The 24,109-nt window shown below is 35.2% G+C and overlaps 1 protein-coding gene across 1 annotated transcript in view; it reads left to right on the top strand.

The window, feature by feature from the left end:
• Positions 1-24,109, top strand: part of CDH19 (cadherin 19) — a 116,458-nt gene that overhangs the window by 70,531 nt on the left and 21,818 nt on the right. Inside the window, exons 2-8 of the mRNA XM_054284645.1 lie at positions 8,302-8,528; positions 11,799-12,093; positions 18,147-18,266; positions 18,910-19,074; positions 20,035-20,219; positions 21,279-21,532; positions 23,877-24,013. Of these exons, the coding sequence (XP_054140620.1) occupies positions 8,331-8,528; positions 11,799-12,093; positions 18,147-18,266; positions 18,910-19,074; positions 20,035-20,219; positions 21,279-21,532; positions 23,877-24,013 (1,354 nt within the window). The 5' untranslated portion in view covers positions 8,302-8,330. The remainder of the gene's footprint in view (positions 1-8,301; positions 8,529-11,798; positions 12,094-18,146; positions 18,267-18,909; positions 19,075-20,034; positions 20,220-21,278; positions 21,533-23,876; positions 24,014-24,109) is intronic.

Below are 24,109 nucleotides of genomic sequence, written 5' to 3'. Positions count from 1 at the left end.
ACCAACTTTAATTAATTAAAGACTTGTTTCTCAATATGGGTTTACTCATGTCTATTGGTGATTAACATAGAGAGATTTCCACTAAGAAAATGAGAGGCACCAATGACACTGCAGAATGAGGCTGTAGAACATAGAGTGTGTCACCACATCCTCTATATAATCTCCTTTGATTTGTGAGCTTGACAAGTAACTGCTCTACTTCTCTTTTTTTTACTCACTACAGGAAATCTCATCCTTCACCTTAGCCTACCGTCCCCTCATTTTAAACAAATCTGCTATCTTTGCCTAGAGTTGTCATAGGATTTTAATGGAAGACATAGGATTTTGAGAAATAAATATAACAATCTGACACTGAAAAAGTGGTTTTGAATATCTAGTAGGGACAGAAATCTAGCTGCTGCTTGTAATGCTTTGAAGACTCAGGGTTTTGTCATCCAAAATGTCATTTGGGCTTTTCATACAGTGCAACGGATATTGTAGCAAAATATGGGGAATGTGTTAATATACTGCGTTAATATATATAAAACACTAAGAATTAAATGATTTCTAGTGAGTCTGCTCATTACTGATTAAAATACACATCCTTAAAGGCACTAATCAACTAAAAAATTCCTTTTTCTAAGCTATTTTGTCCATGTATATCTGACAGATAATGACACTGCTAGTTCTATATAATAGTTTGAAGGCTTTCCTTAATGGCACAATGGTGTATTTTCAAAATGAAGAAAGTAATGTGCCAATTACAATGAAGTGAAATTTAAAAATAGTCATAACACCTAAGTAACTGCTCTCCACGTAAGTGAAGTTCTGGGTGACTGGTGGAGACACATGCAGCCATACTGTATTAATATGCACTCCCAGTGCACACGCTTTGGTCAAATGTCACATCAAGATATGCAATAAAGAAAATACCTCTCAAGGCTAAGTAGCAGCTTTTCAAGAAGATAGCTTTGCAGTAGACTAGAAAGACAATTTTTGATATACCTCCAATTAATTGAAGAGAATATTGCATTTAGATGTAAGTTCTGTTAAGCACTATAAAATTAAATTCAGAATACTTGTTAGATATAGCAGTCCAAGTTTATTTTAGGAAAAATATGTGAAAGACAAGAAAGTCAAAATAGATGAAATTAAAATGTTCAGATTCAATAAAAATAATAGCTAAACTAGACAACTATAAATAAATGCATTCAGGCAGATAAATATAAGCTGAGAGGATTGTGGAAAAGGTGCTTTAAGCTACAGCAAGACTGGTGTCAATTTTACCCTGTCACAAAAATCAATTAATCACTCAGTCAATCACACAATATGTATGCATGGTAATTGGTAACTCCGATTGTATTTAGTAAAAATTAAGTTCAAATTGCAAAATAAATTCTTGTAAATTCTAGTACTTTCTTTTCACTGCTGCTTTATTATAAAATTCGTTAAACATTACTGTCAAAAGAGTGACTTCCAGCATAACTGGACTTAGATATGCCATATTTATTCCTTAGGAGTTTAGTATGCCTTCTTCTAATGTCTCCAAATAAAATAGTAAAAATACAAGAAAAATGGAAAACCGTCTTTAAAATATATCTTGGTACTAAATGCAAAAGACTAATTGACAGATGAAATACTAGAAAAAGGTAAGGCAGAGTTATAACACACCAAACCTGTAAAAATTATTATCCTATTCTATCTGAAATTCAACAATGGTAAGAACTAGCAAGAATAAGATTATGCCCAGTACTTTGCACATGGCAGAATATTTTATCATTGTTCTGTAGAGATTATAAACCCAAAAAACAAACTATTGAACCCACAAAATATATGCATTAGTTTAAATTGTTCAGATATATATTACTAGCTACTACTAATTCTCTGGGAATGGCATAAGTAATATAGTCTTGGTGTCTACCATATTGTGCAAGATCTAAACTAGTCAATGAAAATTATTTCATATCTAGTGTTTTCTGGCAAAAAGATAGAGCAGCAGTGTTATAATACACTAGGATCCTCAGTATTCAACCATATTAAATGTAATTGGGATGAATAGCCAGTAGACATAGAACAAAAGGATAAGTCTGTAGTGGAGAAATATGAAGGTTTCATACTACTTTAAACTTTTTATAACATGGTAATCTGTAGGGGTTAGTTACACATAGCCTTTCTTCTTTATCCTATTAAGTGAAAATTAAAGATAGCAACATACAAGAGAGACAGATTTCACTACAATCATAATAACACCAAGGCGTAAAAGAGAACAGGCAACTGAAACAACATCATGTTAAGGCTGTTCTTGAGATAAGAAATGTTTCAGAAGCTGCATATTAATGAATTAGATTGTCTTACATGAATTATTCCTCTCGTTCTTTGCTTGACATTATTAAATCAAGCAAAGACAGCACTAAATTCAAAAAAAGAATGTATTTCAGTCTGAATTTTTTAATTTTTTTTTTTTTTTTGATGAGTACATTCAAGGATAGAGAGATTTGCTATTCTCAGGAGTCAGTTTCAAAATTGTAGCACCAAACGTGTATAGGAGATGGTCCGAATGATCTCTACTTAGGAATATCTACCACGTCCCTTGTTACCCTATTTCAGTGTTTTGCTACCTCCTAACTAAAAGGCTTTACTTATATCAAATTATGGGATTTTTGTTACAAAATTAAGCTCTTTGTTCCTTATTCTTCAACTTAGAGAACTGGAACAGAATTTTTCAGCACCTGCACTCTGCCCTGCTGTTTGGATTTTTTTTTTTTTATTGCTTTAGAAAGCTTTTGTCTCTAACTTCAGTCTTTCATTTTCTCCACCAACAAATATATAACTTCACTGTATCCCAGAAGTAGTCTTCTTTAGACCTCTGTTTCTTTCTGTTGTTTTTCTTGCAATACTAGGCAGTAGCATGTATCATTTTGTAATGTAATTACACAATCATAATTGAAAAAAAAATTTGAAACAAAAGGAACTCAGAACCAAGTCGTACTACCAGCACACCTAAAATAACATCCAGTTTCAAATGGAGACAGGATGTCACTGGGTGAAGATTCCAAAATAAACTTTTGAAAGAACTCATCAACTTTGTTCCAGGAAGGTAAATCTGTTTCTAGTCTCCAGGGAACTTGTGGTTTCTCTTGGGTATGTAAGGAAAATGCTGATCTATAAGCTCTAAAAGCTGCAGCCCCTTTATTACAATTGCAATGGATATTCTCATTGCTCTGGTCTTACTATCAGACTTTATTATTGCAACTCACTGCATGTGAGAAAAACTGGAGACAAACTTCCAAAAGACAGAAGCAGAACAATAGCTTCCATTCCTTTCTTCCTCTTGAGAAATTTTTAGTGATAGATCATTTCCTCATTTCTGAAAATATATGGTGTTTTTTTTTTCAATAAGAATCTGTTCTACTAAAAAATTATCTATTAGGGCATATTACTGCAGTGCCCAAAAGCTCAGTGCTTTTACTAATTCTCTCTTCTGCTGCATACTATAATTATAACACACAGTACAAGGTCATTTCATTTACAAAGACCGCAGCAAATGAGTGGAAAACAAGAGACAACTGACGGATAGGGAAAGACAGGAAAGTATGACGGAATAATGGGGCAATACTAGACAAAGTGATAGGCAGCAATCTCAGCACAGAATCATCTTAACAGTGTGAGCCCTTTTATTTTTATTTTTCTTTTAAGTAGGTAATACTGAAGTTTGGATTTTTAAAGAAAAGACTAGAAAATGAAGAGAGAATAAGAAACTACTTTCTGGATATTTTATGAGACTGACTTCTGAGACTGAGCTACAACCAGTGGAAGAGAAAGAATGTGATTGTTTCACAAGGACTATAACTGGAGTATAAAAAATGGCAACACATGCTGGCCAGAAGCTGGAGGCAGTGTCTCAATGCCAAATGAGAAGGAAGAGATTAGAAGCAAATAGGCTTTGAAAGGTCCTGAAAGTAAAGGGAAATTCAGAATGTTTGCTATAGCAGAGGAGAGAAAAACAGATTCATCTAGATCTCAATTCCATTAAATAGCTTTTTTTTTAGAAGAATTTGCCTACCATCTGTATTTTCAGGTTAGCCTTCTTACACTAACAATGTGTGCAGTGTATCAGAATCTAAAAAACCTTTATTTGGTCCAATTTGTCAGAGACATGATGCTTAAGTCCAGGTAACACAGGATATTAACATAAATTAGTAAAAAGGAGACACGAAAATGCTCCAAAACATCCATTGCATGCTTTATGCTGTTCATATGAACTACTGAGTACCTTGCAAGAAGATGGCCAACAGCAGACCAGCATTGTATTTCTGCACCCTCACTATGTTGTTTTCAATATCCAGTGTCTTCACACTGATAAGTTTGATAAGGACTGTTTCTTTCACATTCACTCTGCATGAAATACTGCCCCACAAGCCTGAGATATTTTGTTGAATAATGTGAAAACTGCTAGAACAAGCATCCAAAGAAACAACAAAAAAGCCTAGCCAGAAAAATTTGCTATTGCCGAGACTGAACATCTCTCTTCAGATATAAACAGTGATTGAAACACATTTTTCTGTGATTCCTCAGAAAGGTCTCCTTGACTGCTCAGCTTTTGTTCTTTGAGTACTCTGTCCTTCGCAATGCGCTGAAATGAAATGAATGCTCCTTTTCAAGGTTACTTTGTGAGCAGATTACTGCTTAGAATTAAGTACACCCATAGCATAGAGACTCTCCAAGGTCTTTAGGCCTTCTAAACCTCACTCAAGGCTCATTTCAGAGCCATGCTGAGCTTTGTTGGACTTTTCTTCAATGTCACAAATATTATTCTTGCAGCCATGGGAAAATAAGAAGTTTTCTACAGGAAACTGGAAAAAGAGGATACCCAAGTTACATTGCTTCTATTCAAATCTTGTCTTGCTCTGTTACAGCTTTACAGTCAAAAAACACAAAATGTGAAAAAATTGGGATGTACACTTTAGTCTTGGTTGTTCTATTTGACTTTCCTATTAGAACTCCTCTCATTCCATCTCTGCAGATTACATTTTAACAAACTGTTGTCCTATATCATATAAAGATGCTGGAAGGAAATAAATAGTTTTCTGTATTATCTGTCTGGCTATTTAAGAAATTATGGCATTTCTCTTTGGATAAGTTTAGTAAAAGCTTGGCGATCTCCAACGAAGGAGAGATATGTTGCATCTGACTCCATGGATATCAGATGGCTAATTAATTATTTTGTTATACTACATTATTCTATTCTATATTACAGTACATCTAAACTGTATCTGCCAAACACACAACTCAACACAACTCCACTCAACTGCACAGAATCTCATGACTTTCAGCTGACAGTCCAACACACACATGGATTCAATTGGTCAATGAATCAAAACACTCATACCAGAATCCAATTACCAATTCCCTTCAAGTAAACAATCTTCCACAATGCATTCCACTTGTTCCAAAACACAGGAGCAGTAAATGAGATAAGAATTGGTTTTTCATTATCTGAGGTTCCGAGAATGTGAATCCCAGAAATATCCTTGAGAAGTTGTGCCTTGCTTTTCTCTGTGAAGAGAAATGCGGCTACAGATAAGGATGAGTATTTAAAATATTAATACTTAAAATACTTATGGATTTTTCAGGTCTAAGATAAATTAATCCAAATATTTTTTCTTCAGTGTGTTTTTCAAACTGACTAGTATGTCAGAAACTCATAAACCAGATTTCTCCTTCATAGGAAATGTTATTCTTCAATGCTAAAGCCTTGAAAAGAATGGCTAATGCCATTGCCAAATGGATAGGTATTTTCAAAATTTTTCTTTTTGCCTCACAGAAGATGGCTATTCTTAACTGATCATAGAATTATATTTAAAATTTCCTTCTTTGTGCCAAAAATCACTGAAAAGCCAGTAATAGCTTACAGTTTGCGAAGAGCCTTAATTTCCTGAAAGTACACATAGTGGAAATGAAACTAACTACAGAAACCTACAGCTTTTAAGATACATTTGCCCTTTGTCAGTTTAGTTGGAGAAAATAATCTTAGAGGTGGTAAAATCTGTTATGACAAATTCTAATCACAGAATCACAGAATATGTTGGGTTGGAACGGACCCACAAGAATCACTGAGTCCAACTTTTAGCCCTGAACAGGACCACACCCAAGAGTAGTACCATGTATTCTAGATAATTGTCCAAATTCTTCTTGAACCCTGTCTGTGGGTTTGCTGCTGTGACCACTTCCCTGGGTAGCCTGCTCCAGTCTCCAAACACTCTCTGGGTGAAAAGCCTTTACTTAATATCCAACCTAAGCTTCCGCTGACAGAATTTCAGACCATTCCTTTGGACCCTGTCACTGGTCACCACAGTGAAAAGATCAGTGCCTGCCCCTCCTCTTCCCCTCACAAGGAACTTTTAACTCTTAGCCTCTTCTTCTCCAGGCTGAACAGATCAAGTGACCTTTTTCTCTCCACGCAGAGCTTCCTCTCAAGGCCCTTCACCATCCTCATGGATCTTTTTCAGATGCTCTCAAATAGCTTAATGTCTTTCCTATATTGTGGCACCCAAAACTGCACAAAATATTCAAGGTGTGGCTGCCCCAGTGCAGAGCAGAGCCCAACATTTCCCTCCCTTGCTGTACCTGATGCTGCCCAGGACAGGGTTTTGTCCTCCTGGCTGCCAGGGCACTGCTGACTCCGGCTCAACTTGCCATTGACCAGGACCCCCAGGTCCCTTTCTGTGGCACTGATTTCCAGCATCTCAGTCTGTACATACATCCAGGGATGCTTCATCCCATGTGCAGAATCCATCACTTTGCCTTTTTGGAGCTCATACAATTGGTGATTGCCTAGACCCCTAATTTTTTGAGTTTTCTCTGCAAGATCTCCCTGCCTTGAAAGGCTTCTCCCAGTTTTCTATCATTTGCATACTTGCTTAATATTCCTTCCAGTTCTGCATGAAAGTCATTAAGATGTTGAAGAATACACGGCTGAGCATGGAGGCCTGTGGAATACCACTAGTGACAGGTTTCCAGTTTGACATCACCCCATTCGCTGTAATGTTGTGCCCAACCTGTGACCAAATTGCTCAGCCAACCGCGACCCATGCTGTGTTTATCCAGCTGTGTGCTGAAAATGTGTCTAGTAGGATCCTGTGAGAGAAAGTATTGAAATCCAGAAAGATTACATCAACAGGCTTCCACAGATCACTTAGGTGAGATACCAGGTTATAAAAGGGAACCAGATTTGATAAGCAGCACTTTCCTCTCATAAAGCCATGCTGGTTGTGACCAATTACTGTGTTGTCCTCCAGGTATTTTTCAATACCTCCTCAATATCATTCTCTTTAACTTGAGGAGGCACCACAGTGAAACTGACAATCCTGTGGTCTCTGAGGTTCTCATTCGTGCCGTTCTTGAAAAATGGGACAACATTCACCAGCTTTCAGTTAGCTGGGATCTCTCTGGATTCCCAAGACCTTTCAAAAAACATTGAGAGATGTTTTGCAATGACATCAGCAGCTCTTTGAGAATTCTCAGATCAACCCCATAAGGCCCCATACATTTTTAAGGATCCAGCTTGAGCAGCAGCTCCTGCATGATTTCAGAATTGACTGGGAGGTGATCATTGTTGAAGTCATGGTCCTCCAGCTCAGGGCTGTGGGAACCCCTTGGTGCATCATCCATGCCAAAGGCACAGGCAAGGAATCCATTAAACACATCTGCCTTGTCCATGTTGCTGTTTGGCTGGGAAGGAGAAAGTTGTAAATTTTTGCTGCTTCTTCATGGTACCCTATAACCTTTAACATTTTTGCAGGCATTTTGCTGAGCTGGGAAAGTGGGTAAGAAGAGGTTAAAAAAATATCTGCATCACTCTGTTTCAGCTGTCAGACATCAGGGCTACTGAGGCTAGATATTCACCCTTCAGGCAGTTTTATGACTGCAGCTCAAAATGAGCCCTATCTAAGCAGAAACATACAATTATTCCAATCAAATTATTCCTAGGCTACACAATACAATTATCCAGCTTAATTTGAAAGATGAATTAATTGAAGGATTGTTTTCCTTTTTTTTTTGCATAATAATTCCCTGTGTAGGATATTCATAAAGAAAAGTTAAGTACTTGACTTTCATGTTAGAGACTCTGAAAGGTCTTTTTAAAATCTCTTATTAAAATTTTAATAAGAAAGAGACTTCATTTCAGCTCTTTACTTTTGGGGAGAGGAGGAGGTTTCAACACTGCAAATCAACTCTTACATTAGCACAGAATCAATATATAGAAGTAGAAAGACAAAAGTGATGCATTGTCAAAGACTTTTTTTTTCCCCTCTTTCACAGATTAAGACTGATTGAAAGAACGGTTCGGCATGAATTCCTTGGTATTGCTACGCCTCATGGTGATGCTGGTTCAACTTTGGCCTTGCTCTCCCAGCACACGGAACTCCAGCGCTCAAAACACAGCTCAGTCTTTCACACCAGTTCAAAGAGTGAAACGTGGCTGGCTGTGGGAACCTCTTTTTGTAACTGAGGAACAGATTTCGCCGGAACCTGTGTATATTGGACAGGTATGATAAGTAATGATTCAAGGACGGCACAAGGTTGGATTTAGCATGCTGAGTAGCAGCTTCTACCCTGACTTGGAAAGCCAAATATCTCCAGTGGCATGGAAATAGCAAGAAAAGTAGAAAGAGGAGTTCAGGAAGCTGTAATAAGGCAGTACCACATTTCTCCTTTCCTGTGACCCTTCTCAAGGTCAGAGAAGCCTGAGAGCTTTAGGCCACAGCAGCACCAAGCACCTTCCTTCACTGAGGACTGCTGTCAAGGAAACTTCACATGCATGCTGTTTATAAAACTAGCTCCATGTGCAGCAGATGAAGGCATAAAGCTGAAAAGTTCCTTTCTTCCTTCTGAGTGGAAGTTAAGACTCATTTGTCAACATCTGGCAATTTGCTTGTGCTATTTTTGGCACTGCATCAAAGCAGCCATACTGAGTGTAGTGTAGTTTACAAACAGTATTTAGTTTGATTTTCTATTACACTAAGTAGCAGCTGATTTACCCCTCATTAATTTTTAATGAAGCTGATTAATACTAAATCCTTTTACCACTGAGAAACTACGGGAATCTGCATGGTTCATTGGATTAATGTAGGTTTAGTACAACGAGCAATTATTTTTCACCCTCCTTTAAAAATGTGCTTTAAGATAATTGTCTTAATGAGGGTTTATCTTCCCCCTTCTCTCTCTGCTTATCATTATTATTATTTTACTTATTATTATTATTTTTTATTTTTGTATGCTAGAAGCAATTTTAATCTTAAGATCTGCTTTTCTTTTCTTTAAGGCCCTTTTTAAATGAATGAGCTAAAATAAGTTTAACTGCTAATTAACTAGCACTAAAATTTAATTGGGCCCAAAGGGTGAAGTGCTCAAAATTCATTAATTACTTTTTCACAGCCCTTTCAAAGTAGTTACTATGGAAGTGTGATGTCTCACTTCTGAGAGAAAACGTGAAGACATGCTGTCTATTTTTTAAACAATTATTATTACTTTTTCAATACTTTGTAAAAGTACTTCCTGAAAAAAAATCAACATAAATGTCATGTATTTTCATGATCTCACCTTTTTATTTCTCACAGGTCAACTGGGGATTTTATTGAAGGTTATTCTTAATATATTGCAGTGAAACCGTTGTCTAATAAGACATATTTACTTGTGTCTTTTTATTGAGTAGAATATGCGCTGCTTTGAGCAAATGAAGTGGTAGTCTCTGATCAACACATGAATTTTTAGTAATTAAGGCTCTGAAGAAAACTGCATCAACGAAAATTCAAAGGTAGACAGTCTCTGTTTTTAAATCACTATTCCATATCAAAATCTTTTTTCAGTCGGAAATAAATTCTCAAATTTTATATAACATAGAGTCATTACTCCATTTCCATTATCAAGATTAAGAAAAAATAAATGTGTCCATCAGCACTGCAATGGCAGATACACAAGGATGAGTACAAAAATATTTGTTCGCAATTCTCATTTACAATGGTGAGACCATTTATTTTGTATCCAGCTTAAAAAAAACAAGTAAACCTAGAACCTTTGCTATTCTTTCTCAGTAAATGTCATCTGTAAGGGACCTCTCATTTAACATGTTCAAGGTCATGAAATCTTTTGTGGATAAATGATTCTGAGTGAAATTACTAAACACAGGCTATGACTTAGCAGCCAGCCAAAGGCTCCCAGACCCTGAGGCTTTGATACACTCTGTGGTCACATCTGAGCCCCATGTTAGTTTAAAGATCTAGATATATATCACTTCTCCCATGTCCTGGCTTATGTGAAAAGGAAACGAAGATTTATGGGTAACAAAGAATCTGTGTTGCCCCTCAGTGAGATGCCAGATTTGGATGGTGTTAAAATCAGTTTGACCAGACCACTTAAGGGGGTAACACGGTCCATGTTTAGCACACAACTACTTATGTTGAAAATATTTAAGCTGTTCATATTTAAAATGGTTCTGAACTCCCTAAGACTTGAAAATTCTGTATTTTGTACTGGCAAGGACAATTAACTCTGAATATTTTAGGTGTTAAATACTTTTACAGAACTCAGAGTAGGAACTCAAAACTGTTCCTCATACCTCAGAGCAGTGTCACAGTCACATTCTGAATCAATTATCCATCTGATGCATGCAGACAATTATGCATTATGAAAATCTTAAAAGGCATAGTCATTCTTCCAAAGAAAAGTTAAAACTATTTTTGTAACCTCAGAAGTTATTATAAAATATTTGAGGAGATCTGAGAGGGAACTGTTACTTTCCCATTGTATGGCTTCACAACTTACAGTGACCTTTAGGTTCAATAAACATAAGCAAAACAGTGAGATATTAAAGTCAACAGTTAGGCATATTATTTGCATTTTAAACATGTTTCTTCATAAGAGAAGCAAGTTGAATATTTATTTTTTTTTACCTTGGATTTTTCAATTAGTATCCAGGCTCATAGAGAGTTTGATATTTTTTGTTCTAAAACCAAAATAAGTAGAGAAAAAAATAGAGAATTAATGATATAATGGAAATTTTTGTTCCCATAAAATTCAACTGTGGATGCTTGCTATGTCAGGAAATCAGGTTATTGCTCTTAAAATATTGCACCATTTTATGTCACTAATATTAACAGAACTATTTGGTTGTCATGAACAAATGCAGCTGGACTAAAATTTTCTCCAAAGCTCAGCTTCATCAAAGGAATCATCACCATAAAGTTCATCTTAGCAATACAACAGAGGATGTAGAACATCTTGGATAGAAATGGAAAATGTCTATGAATTTGTTTTGGAGTAAACAATACAGACTTTCACCACAGAATGTCTTTTCCCCTCTAATATTTCAACAGAAACAGAATATCACTGTCGCATACATTCACACTTAGCATTGTTGAGTTAAAAAAAAATAAACAACTTAAAAAGTACATGTATCATCTGAAATAATAAAAATTAGATAGTATTTAATGACCTTTGCAGAAAGGTAGGGGGACCTGAAAAAATGAACTAAAGTAGGTACTTAGATGCATTCCCTTCACTTCAAAGTAGCTGAAGCATCTCTTTTCAGGTATATCACACATTTAATAGTCTGCTATATCAATACTCTTAAATAAATAAAAAAAATTAAATTAAAATTATTGGCTGAAAATGTGACAGTACCTCCTTTCAAACAATAATGTCCAAGAAGGCTCGTTAGCAACAGAGTTCACTGTAGAATCAAAACAAAACATAAAAAGGATATTTCAAAACTTCATTCTTCCTAAACTGTGACTTATTTGTCTCCCTTTTGCTTTCAGGTGAAATCAGATTTAGACAAAGAGGATGGCAACTTAGAATACATTTTGGCCGGGGAGGGAGCTGGAAGCTTTTTTGACATTGACAAATATACTGGCAAAATTTATGTAAAACAAAAGTTGGATCGAGAAAAGAAACCTTTCTACATTCTAACAGCAAAAGCAATTAATCGGAGCACTCAGCTTCGTGTTGAACCGGATTCAGAATTTATCATCAAGGTTCGAGATATCAATGACAATGAACCACAGTTCCTGGATGGACCTTATGTGGCCACTGTTCCAGAGATGTCGCCTGATGGTATGATATACTGTGAATCAAACTCTTTATTTCTTGATTTTTTCTAGACAGCTATGTTGAAGTAAAATTTTAATAGAATATTTAACAGACTGCATCTCAGTAAGAAGGAAGGAAACTGTTTTATAGGTTTGGAAATTTGCAAAGGTATATTCTTAACTTGAGGTTGCAAATACCTCTACTTAACATTCTTGATTTTAAATATTTAGGTACCTACATCTATCCAAGTCCTTTTACAGATTCTAGATACATGCTTGGATTGACTGTAGACATTTGTCTTTCTCGTCAGTGATTCAGCCTTGAAATTTGCACTTGTTTAAAAATATAACGTTCTCAGTAGAAATAAGTAGAGTATTGCAGCCAGTTGGGAAGAAGTGATAGCCACTTTCAATGTCTGCATGTGGCCTACTTATTTACACTGCCAAGCCTCTTTCCTTTCAGTCAGCTTCTCCTTGTTTGGATTAGATGGTGTGCAGTGAATGCATTCTGCCTTCTGATTTCTTAAGTACAAGAATTGTAATTTTCTTGTCAAGAGGAAAAAATCCCTTTACCTCTCCTATCTCACTTTCACATGATCAGAAGGACCTGTATTAGGATCTGTCATGTGTCTGGAAACTTAATACAACAAATGCAAAGTAAAGTCAACATCTGGCAAATATAGGTATATGTATATACATATGTTTACATACACATCTGCATTCATAATATGTGGACATGTAAGCCTTCAAAAACCCCAAAGTGTTAATAGAGCTGAGGTAAACAGAAACGTTATAGGTAATATCTCCAAATAGCTATCTTCAAAATCAAAGGGAAACTACGTTCTTCAGATCTTACAGGAAAGATTCCAGTAATCTATCAAATTTAATATTTTAATTTTCTTTTGTTTATTTTTATTGCAACTGATATTGAAAAGAAATTCAAATATTGTGGTGCTTTAAATACAAATCAATGTAAGTATGCTTTAAGTATGACTCGATGAGGTCATTAATGTAATAGCATCAGTGATGCTATTAAGCATTATCTGCTCAACTTTTGGAGCAGAATCAGTGAATATTTGACAGCAATCCATAAACTTTATCTTCTTCTACCAGCCAGGATAGCAGGTTAAAGAAAACGATATTCATGCCTGTTATTTAATTGAAAGTGAGGTCAGTATCCTAATTTCTGCCAGGACTCAGCAGCTCATCATCACCACCAGCAGTAGCTGCAAAAGACATGAGTTTGATCAATTTACTTGTTAGTGACACTTGCAACCTGCTTATACCCCTTTCCACCAGGGAAATCACTGTCACTCTCTTCTGTGCGGACAGACTTAATCCTGCACCTGACCTCTTGCTCAAATAACTTTTTCTAAAATAATATTTGCTCAAGTTTGGAGACAAGATAGGTGATTTGTCAAAGACCTTTGCATTTTTATTTTTTATGTTCTTATAGCAAAAATGAGTACAATTCATTGTCAAGAATTACCTGAAATTTCAAAAATTTAGGACTTTGATAAATCCTTTCTTTTTTTTTTTCTTTTTTTTCCCCTCTGTGGTAAAACACTGTTTATAGGCTCCTTAATCTGTTATAAAAATAATTTTTGAATGGCCGATTATCTAGTATGTCTTCATTTATACTCTTAAAGACTCGTAAACACTCACATAAATGTAAGAACAACTGAATTTCTTCCATTTTATCTTTCTGCCCTTATGACAGCTATATGAGAAAAAAGTAAAAAAAAAAAAGAAAGTCAAGTAGGATGGTACATAAGACCAAAAAAACAGTAGTAATATTTTCCCATATACTTCTGATTCTTACCTGAAACTATCAAAAAACAGTTGAGCATTGAGAAGTTTCATTCTTTACTGCCTTGAGTTTGCTATAAAGAGATCCCCTAAAAATGAAAGGCTCAGCTGTCTTTGTCCACTCTCCTGTGTCATCTATTGTATATACATTCCTGAAACACGGTATCACTTCACCATAAAATTAATTAAGCTGCAGAAAATGTAATTTACTTTGTGATAGTCCTGTAATATTATAAAGTAAGAAAAATATTCCAGTGAAATATAGAAACATATGAAATGAAAAATAAATTAAAAATCAGAATTAAAGACATGCCCCATTTTTTACCCATGTCAGAATGGGTAAAAAATAAAGTAAGAACCCTATTTGCCTTCTCTCTCAGACATGGACTTCCTGAAATAATAAACTCAGTGATTTACGATCGTCCAGTGTATGATAGATGAATCCAGGTCATCCAGGATCTTGAAATATTTTCTGCATTGCTGCTTCTACACCTGACCTCTCTAGCACTAATACCATAGCCATTCCAGAGATCATTCTTTCATCTGCTTCTTCCATGGAGACACTACTGGAATACTAATGCATGTGTCTGGAGTATAAAATGCAAGTGGAGTGTATATTGATAGTGGTCAGCTCCAAAACATGAAACACCTGAGCCACACACCATGAGTATTTCTGGGGCCTCACTTACCCTGCTTCTCAAAAGGCAGGGACAGCACTACTGAGGTGGAACCTGTTTCAATCTTACAAGGAAATTTATAAACTCGTAGAGAGAGGAAGGATAACCCACTGACGTTTGCAGTATCGGTAGCATAGTGGTTGATTACATTAGTGGTTTTCTCCCAGTGAACTAAAACATACTCTTGCATAATAAGGGGTGAAGAACAGAGTTAATTTAAATGATGCAGTGCAATAGAGAGGCTTGCTCTTTGCTCTGTTTCAGCACTCTCTAGCTTCGGTTCAGTTCACTGATGCTTGGTCTCCTGATAATTTCCTCACAGAGAACATTCTTAGGAAGCATGGTCAAGACTTGGAAAAGCAGGTCACTGCTGTTGCACATTTTGTCTGGAACTAAGAAAGCGAGTAGATAATAATTCAGAGGTGGTCACTTGCCTCAGACAGCCACAGCACAACCAGAAAATAGACACAAATAACTGTGCCTGAAGTTAGTTACAAGTACCAATATATATACAAATGTGCCAACAAATTAGAATACATTTTAATTCTTTATTAGCTCTCTTTTATCTTCAGTAGTAAATTTTATTAGGCTTTTATATGCAAGTGTCACAGTAAATGAACAGTGTGTCAGCAAATGGACTCTCTTCTGAGAACACAGGACTCTGCTTTACCCTCAGGCATTTGCTACGATTTTACACTATCTTCCTTATAACTGTTAAACTTGTACAAATGCAGTATATCTGATGGAGTGGTTGAGAGTCACATGCAATAATCTATCAGTATTTAAAGTCTTTATAGATCTCAAGCATTTTTTAGAAAAATGAAGAGCTATTTGCCATATGAGGGCCCCACAGTATACCTAATGGCCTGCAGTGTATAAATGGCACTCTACCATATTTCACCCAAGAAGGGTAAAATCAAGGCTGCAGAGATACAAAGTAGCACTTTGCCTTAAATAAAGCTAATCAAAAAGTTCAATTTTAAGCTATATCATGTGATTTTTTTAATGTCAGGACTAGGGCTTTGTGGTTTCTTAACTTTGGGGGGTGTGTGCAATGTGAAATATGTTAATTGATTTTTTTTTTAATAAATTATTTGTATCTGTTCAATTATTCTTCTCACAATCATGTAGTTACAAATAATGGCTCCTGGGAGTTTTTGAGTATGGAATAATAACATTTCAATTTCTTTCACCCAAATACAAATATTAGGTAAATATGGTACCATTCTTCAAATGGTTTGAGTTGAGGTTTGTGTTTTTTTCTGGGTTCTGTTTTGTTTTTTGTTCTTGTTGGGGTTCTGTTTCTGTTTTAGTTTAGTTAGTTTTGATGGATTGTTTTTTTCTGATGGTTAAATGTATAAAGAAATACAAGTTTCATGAAAGTTGAAAATTAAAAACTGAGGATGTACTCTAAAGCCAGGGTAACATTTTTCTTCTTCTTGCTACATAGTCCATACTTAATGTAGAACTTCATGTAGTTATCACACAATCTTTGTTCTAAAAAAATGTGAGAAATGATAGCCTGCTCTCCTCATGGTCTCCTGTCACCCAAATTTAGAAATAAATTAGCTTCTTCCTTGGAGTGCAGGATATCTGTTATTTCTTCCTTCCAGGTCAGCTCCCTCTTTACTAGATTCCTTTTGACTATTCACGTTTCCATTGATTACATCCACCATCTGCATCTCACTGGCTCCAGCTGAACAAAGTCCTTGCTACTGTATTCTGAAATACTCTAGAAGAGTTAACAGACCAGAATAAACATGTTTGGGTCCCAGAGAAGAAGGAAATGCTGATTTAGAATCAATATTTCTTTATACTGCTTAGAAACTGTGCAGAAAATAGATTTACCTTTAAATGTACAACGGCTGTGATGATGACTTGAAGTCCTACATATGTTGTATTTTATTACTGATTTACTAAATATATTGCTATAAATAAGTGCATTCCTAAACATAATTGTGGACACTTGAGTTTGTTCAGTAGAAAATGACATTGACATACTAAACCTGTTGGATCATCCATAGTGACTGATCCTTTCCTAATTAGCAATTTATTTTTTTAAAGCAACTGTGTTCTAGTCATGCTAAATGTTCTTAGAGGATGAATTTTCTGCAACTGAGACAAATTTTCATAGATCACAGCTGACATGAAGTTAATAGTTATGTAGCTGAAGGTTCCATTTGCTCTTTTGACTTATTAAAGAATTCTGTGTTTTCTGAGGCATATGTGTGCTCTGATTAAATATGAATTTGTAATTTTAACTTTAAAATTTCTTCAAAGTAATAAGATCTGTATATATATTTATACATCTATACACACATCTGAATCATCTATATTTATGCATCTAAACCCACATGTCAGATATTTGATATTGTAGATAAGTTATGAAGGACATATAGGTCCAAAATTTAGTGTGAATTAATGATGGCTTAGTTCACTCTCTGCCTGAGAGAAGAAAAGATGCATTATGGAATCACTTCAAATGCTGCTCAACAAATTGAGAGAAAAATGAAAAAGCATTTTTTTTTTTAAAGAAGTAAATTATTTATTTTAGCCTATCCTTATATGAGAAAGGTGTTGCTCGTTTCTATTTAAAAATAAAACTATTTAGCTGCTAGAAAACACAACAATGAATATATTTGTTTTATTTGGGACAAATATCACATTTGTTTTTTTCATTAAAAAATGGTGTTTCCTTGCACTCCACCTTTTCTTCTTCTTTTCCCCTCCAGCCTAACTATACTGCTGTATTGATAAGCAGGTGCAACCATGTGAATGTATCCCAGAAATTTTTAGGAAGTAGCTTGATTTCGTGCTGTTCCTCACAAGAAGTGATATTTGTTTTCTAATGCAGAATCTAGGACAGGAAAAAAATATAAAAATAATGATTATCTTAAAAAATGATGTTACTGTGGATTCTTTTTTAAAGGACAGTCATTAGACAAGGTGCCATGAGATTACTGTCAATCTTCTATCTAGGATATGAACATCTTCCCATCAAAGAAGAAACCAAGCTTTGCAGTTTGATTCCACTGGGTTTTTGCACTGGGATTTCTGCCACAAGTTTTGAGCTGGGACAAGCTCATTAAAGACTCAAGAATAAAAAATTTTATCAGAGCCTTGTTATACTTCTTGGTATAACTTCTTGGCTTTGCTTGTTAACAATTAATTTTTTTATCACCAGTGGGCCTACTGGTGATAAAGTGACTGTGTTTTCTTATTCCTATGGGAAAATTCTGTAAAATACTTTGAAGGAGAGGAGGAGAAACAATTTGCTTTACTCCACTGACATACTACAAAATAGGCATGATATATGTAGCATTTTAAGCAATATAAATGTAGTGCTGAAAAAACGTATATGGTTTATTTTTGTTTGAATTGAAATTTTGAATGCAACAAGAACAGCTGCTGAGGAAATATTTTCCCTTTTTAACAGTAAATTTAATAAATGCCATTTGCTCCTGTAAATTTTTAGGACTGTTCATTAGTATAACTGGTATGTTAAAAGGTTTTTTAAGAATTCATATTTTGTAATTATGAGACAATTTATACAAGAAGAAAACAAACATAATCTCTTTTATTTTTCCTTGAGGTACTTCGGTTACACAGGTAACAGCTACAGATGCTGATGATCCTTCTTATGGGAATGGTGCTCGTCTGCTTTACAGTCTTGTTGAGGGACAGCCTTATTTCTCTGTGGAGCCAAAGACAGGTACTAAAAGTGAATTTGTACCCTCATAAACTCATAAAATGGATGCAAGCAAAATTGTCTATCTTGATTCTAACAAAGATCAACTGACACCACTCTACACTCTTTCATCTCTGCATAGTTCCTAAAGCTGAAAAAAATCAACTTTTCTTTCCCACAGGAAGATGAAATTCTTTCTCTCTAGAAAATCCAAATTTTATTAAAAAATTGAAAAAAAAATCTTGTTAGAGTTAGACACTGAATATCACACTTTATAAATTAATCTAGGAACACTTCTGAATCAACACCTCTATGGCACATCATGTGATATGTCTATCTCTATGTTGAGAAATGACAGATATGTGACATCCCTCCAATAGCCTAATTTCTGAGTAATAGAGATGTTTTTATATGTTAGAGGAAATATATGGAGTATTCTGCTCCCCAGAACTCGAAATATACAGAATGGGTTTGACATACAGTGTACTTGCTACCATGAGGACTACTAATACCCAGTATAAGAACAGTTGTGCTAATGCACAGTTTAGAATGAAAATTCATAACTGGGTGCAGTGATACATGTTATATGTATATTATACTATAAACCCATGTCAGATATTGAGAAAAAAATGAGACATATACCATTGTATTATTCTTTTATTTTTAGGGGTCATTAGAATGGCTTCCGAAATGGATAGAGAAACAAAAGATCAGTATTTGGTCATCATTCAAGCCAAAGATATGGTTGGGCAACCAGGAGCATTTTCTGCAACAGCCACTGTTACCATCAATCTCTCTGACATCAATGACAATCCACCTGAATTTCAGCAGCGTGAGTAGAGACTAATTACAGTAATGGAAGTCTTGAGGAAGTTTAGAACCACTGTATCTCTGTTAGGTTTGCAGGTTGGTCTTTTTAGAACAGTGCTGTGCTTTAAAATTAACATACAGCTGTAAAAAAAATAACATAGTGGAAAAAATCCCCAAAGTCCTCACAAAAGCTCAAAAACAAAGAGGAAAAGAAAGTCTATCATTTCAAAAATCTCAGGTCTGCTGGTTTCACTTACTAAGAGACTCTGGAGACAAATCGTTAAACTGCTTTCCCTATAATTTGCACAACCTCAGCCTAAAATCTGGAAAACAGGATATTTAGCATCCCTTCTTTTCCTCTTTTCATTTGTTTCTGACTCATGCTAGAGAGTTTTTGGCAAATGATGTGAACCTCTCTGTCCAGGTAGTTTGTAGCTGATGTGGGAGCTGCTCATTGGGCTATCAGGAAAAAACTGCACTGTTGGGAAGTGCTGTCCTTGGTTGTTTTTTCACCCTGTTTAGCCATAGAACTATAGAATAATTTGTGTTGGAATGGATCTTTAAATGTCATCTAGTCCAACTTTCCTTGGACAGGGATGCTCAGAGCTGCATTCAAAGTGACCTAGAATTTTTCAGGAATGGAACATTCACCTTGTCTCTAGGCAACATGTGTTGGTATTTCATCACCCTCAGAGTAAAAAACACTTTTCATATATCTAATCTAAACCTTCCCTCCTTCAGTTTAAAACCATGAGCTGTTTTATTTTAGTCCTTAGCTCTATACGCTGATGAAGTAGGCCTGAGAGCGAAGGGCTCCCAAGGGAAAAGATTGTCCTGCCCTGCACCCAAAATCTATACAATGCCAGATCACATCAATTGCTCCGGTGAAAGCTGGGACTTTTCCCAGCTCTCTGAGAACCTCAAGCTACAGCACTATTAACAATGGCAGATCACTTAATTTTGCCAGTTTTTGTTTCTTTAGGACTCTACTACCTGAGTGTCTCTGAAGAGGCTCCCGTGGGCACTACCGTAGGCAAAGTCTTTGCAGAAGACAGAGACATTGGGGACAATGCAGCCATGGACTATTTCATTGAAGCAGATAGCCCAGATGTTTTTAACATCATTACTAATGAAGAGACTCAAGAAGGAATTATCTTACTAAAAAAGGTGAGATATCAGAAACTTTTAAAAAATCACTAATAATTGAAGGAAAATCCTCAAGCAAGCTGGATGTGCAAGAAAGTTCTACTGCTTTGGATTCTCTTATTCTTTTTTATTTAGGCTTTGTGATTTGATTGGAATATTAGGAGGGATAAAAAAGAAAAATGCTTTTCTTTCTGTTGACATTTTTGACTCATTCCTATTACTGCTGAATATAATAGCGACAGCCAGAATATCTTAATGTTATCCCTAACTGTACCACAGAGTGTATCCCGTTGTGAGAAAATGTTCTATCTCTTCTGTGCATTGCCTGTAAAATATTTATTAATAAATTGCAAGAAATCTCACCTCACTTCCAACACCTCCTGTTAACTGAAACAAGGATTTAATAATATATTAGATAGTGGATTTTTTGTTGGGACATAGTTTTAAAAAGCTACTCAGTACAATCAAAAAAGATGAGTTTATGAATTAAGAAAATGAATATTCTTTGATACTACGTAATTTATTTTGGAATCACTCAGAAAGATATCTCAGTCATGTCAGGGATCATCTGAAATGGAGATAGAGTTCAATAGCCTAGTGAAATGTAGGCCCCTGAAGAACTGAATGCTTTAAGTGTGAAAGATTTTTTTGTTTGTTTTGAACTTTGTTTGTTTTGTGGTTTTTTTTTTTTTTTTAGTTTGGTAAGCTATTTATTTAGTAGATCTTTTATTTATTTATGTATTTATTTGTTTAATTCAAAAGATAAAGACTATCTAAAATTTTAATGAAACTATGTGTCATTAGGGGTGATATTCTATGGGAATTCTTTTTTACAGTGTTGCTTGACTGCAGAATTAAAGCCAGTGTGAAATGTAAAAGCAAACAAGCACATTTGAATTTGAAAGTGTTTTTAACATAAAAAGGAAACCTTAGAATTAACTTCTAGTAGTAACCTTTTTTTTAAACAATCTTAAAAGAAGTATAGCTCTACTTTGTCTTTAATCTCACACCATTTATTGAACTATATATAATTTAATATGAAGAAAGAAATATTCCAAATCTCACTTTCTTTCTCAACAGAGAGTGGATTATGAGAGCAAAAGGAGATACAGTATTCAAGTAAAAGCTGTAAATAGATATATTGATGAGCGCTTTTTGAAAGAAGGACCATTTGAAGACACAACCATTGTCAAAATCAATGTGGAAGATGCTGATGAACCTCCAGTTTTCACCTTGGAGAACTATGTGATGGAGATTGTTGAAGGAGCTATGAGGGGCGCACTGGTTGGGGCTGTAACTGCCAGAGATCCAGATGATGATGAGAGTCCAGTCAGGTACCTGTCTTAATATGTGATCAATTTGTCACTGTATCCTGCTTTGTCTAAATTGCATAGTACATAGTGATGTCAGGCAAATGTAGTTGGTATTTCCAAAGGATATTTCTGTTCCTTACCATAGCTCTCAATTACAGTTAGCCGTGCCTTTATTGTGATAAACCATGGTTATTGCTATTGTCATGGTTTAACCCACATTGGCGGGTAAGGACCACACAGGCACTTGCTCACTCCCACAGCCACTGGGATGAAAAAGAGAATGCGTAAAGTTGTGAGAACTCATAAATAAAATAAATTCCAATAAAGACAGTTGTTAATTATTATTTTATTGATAAGGATAAGGATACTGATAACAATAGCAATAATAGTATCAAACAAAATAAGAGATGGGAAAATCCCAAATCTACAACAAATACCTAAGAAAAAAAAAGTTATGCAAAAATACCCAAAACAATTTCTCACCATAAACCAACTGACACCTAGCCACTCAACCCAACAACAGCAGATTCTTCTTTTTATACTATCCATGATAAATAATTTTGCTGTCTCTTAAGGGAGAAACCAGGTAATTATCTTTACCATGGGATTTATAATTAAAATAGCTTCTTTAATTGCCTGACATCACTATGTACTATGCAATTTAGACAAAGCAGGATACAGTGACAAATGGTTGAGACCCAAAATAATTTATGGTGTGTAGATTTCTAATAGGAGAAATACATATATATTATGCTACAGCTTCAGAGCTATAGGTGGTGATTTGTTACGATTTTCCATTAATTTACTGTTATTTATTAGACTATTAATAGATTAAATTAAATAAGAAAAAATAGGTACATAGATTTTTTTTTTTTGTTCTCCCCTCTAAAAGGGCTCAATTGGTGGTTTGGTTAGATGACTTCAACATCTCCTGTGGAAAAATTAAACATTAACACATATCTATAATTTCTTAGTCAGAAATTTTCTGGAGGAACTGGCTTCAAGTTGAATATGTATTTTGCTAAGTGCCATGAAAATGAATCTAATTTTGAAACCATTCCTATCATAAATGACACCAGTACTTATAATATAAAAAACAACTTGGGTTGCTTTGTGGACTCCAGGTTTTAAACAAATTAAAAAAGATGTGCAAAAAAAACCTCACTATGTTAGTAATAAAAAATAAAAAATAACAAATACCTGATATATTTTTTCTGAAATTTTTTATCAAGAATCAGATTACCAAAAAATGCCCAAACAAAATGACTATGTCAGAAAAACTATAAATACCTTAAATAGAAGTTTATAAGTATCCAAACTTTGGTTTAAATTATGAGAGCTTTCACTTATAGTATTGTGCTGGTTCTTTGATTTCTCTTCTTACTGCTTTTAAAAAGAGACAAAATGTAGCTATAAATAACAAACTAGAGAGTCATTTAACTGCTGACACATTGTCTGAGCTGGAGTCCTAAGTGTCAAGAGGAAACAGAAAGGCTTTGTCAAGCAGAATTAAAGGTACAATAAAAAGAAAAAGTTGCATGTGGGCATTTCACATTGGAGTGGAAAGAATCTTTCAATTATTCAAACAGGTTTTGTTTCTGTGAAGCAGACTTTATTAGCAACTGCATCATATGGTCTTTTGCTTTGTAGACCATTAAAAACAGCAGTAAATATGTTTTGCATTATCTTTGGTTGCTACTTCACTTGCAATATCTTTGGTTGCTATTTCAGTTCATCTTTGTCCTGCAACAGCAGTTCGATTTTGACAGCTTGAGTGGCGTGTGTTTATGTATGTGCACATGTACACATCCACATATCCACAGCATCCAGACTGCTTTTGGCAAAGACTCAGAAGCACAGTCTTTCCTGCAATTTCCTGCAGTAGGATTTTGTACTCTGCCTTAGTGTCACCTCCTTACAGACAGTTGTGTGTCTTTACAGTGCCCCTTCCCTTGGCATCAGAGCATGTCAGCAATGATAAAATAGATTTGCTATTATACCTCCACTTAGATGTTGGTGTTATTCATTCCACAAGTGGCAATTTTGCTGTTTCTTTTCAATGAAGTCATTCACCTGCTGGGAGACTGACTTAGAAGTAAGAATGAATAATGCATTTCAGATTCAGTTCATATTAATATAGATCTGAGATGTATTTAGTTTTATAAAAAGAAGAGCTTTGATCTTGGCAGCAGTGAATTTTAAATGTTTATACATGTACATTTCTCATGATTTCTGAGTTGTTGCAGCACACATTTATATGCATATATGCACAGCTCTGTTTCCTCAGCTGACAACAGCTTTCTATATCCTTGCCTCTGATGGAACTTTTCAGTACTACAGAATGTCCTTCCTTTTTTTGGTACAGGTACTCCATTGTCCACAGCAGTCATTTAAAGAGACTGTTCAGCATCAATGAACACAATGGAGCAATCATTGCCACTGAACCTCTGGACCGAGAGAGAGCTTCTTGGCACAACCTAACTGTTACAGCCACAGAAACAAGTGAGTAAGAAATGTAAGGAACACTGGGGTTGTTACACTGTGAACTGTAATTATCCTCTGTATGTGCCTTCTTTTAAGTGGAGAATACATTCTTCA

This window comes from Melozone crissalis, unplaced genomic scaffold (genome assembly GCF_028551555.1).
Source record: "Melozone crissalis strain CALT ecotype California unplaced genomic scaffold, PUWL_Pcris_2 ptg000042l_1, whole genome shotgun sequence".
NCBI lineage: Eukaryota > Metazoa > Chordata > Aves > Passeriformes > Passerellidae > Melozone > Melozone crissalis.
Note: the sequence above shows the minus strand (reverse complement) of the source record. Positions and strands in the feature narration are given on the sequence as shown.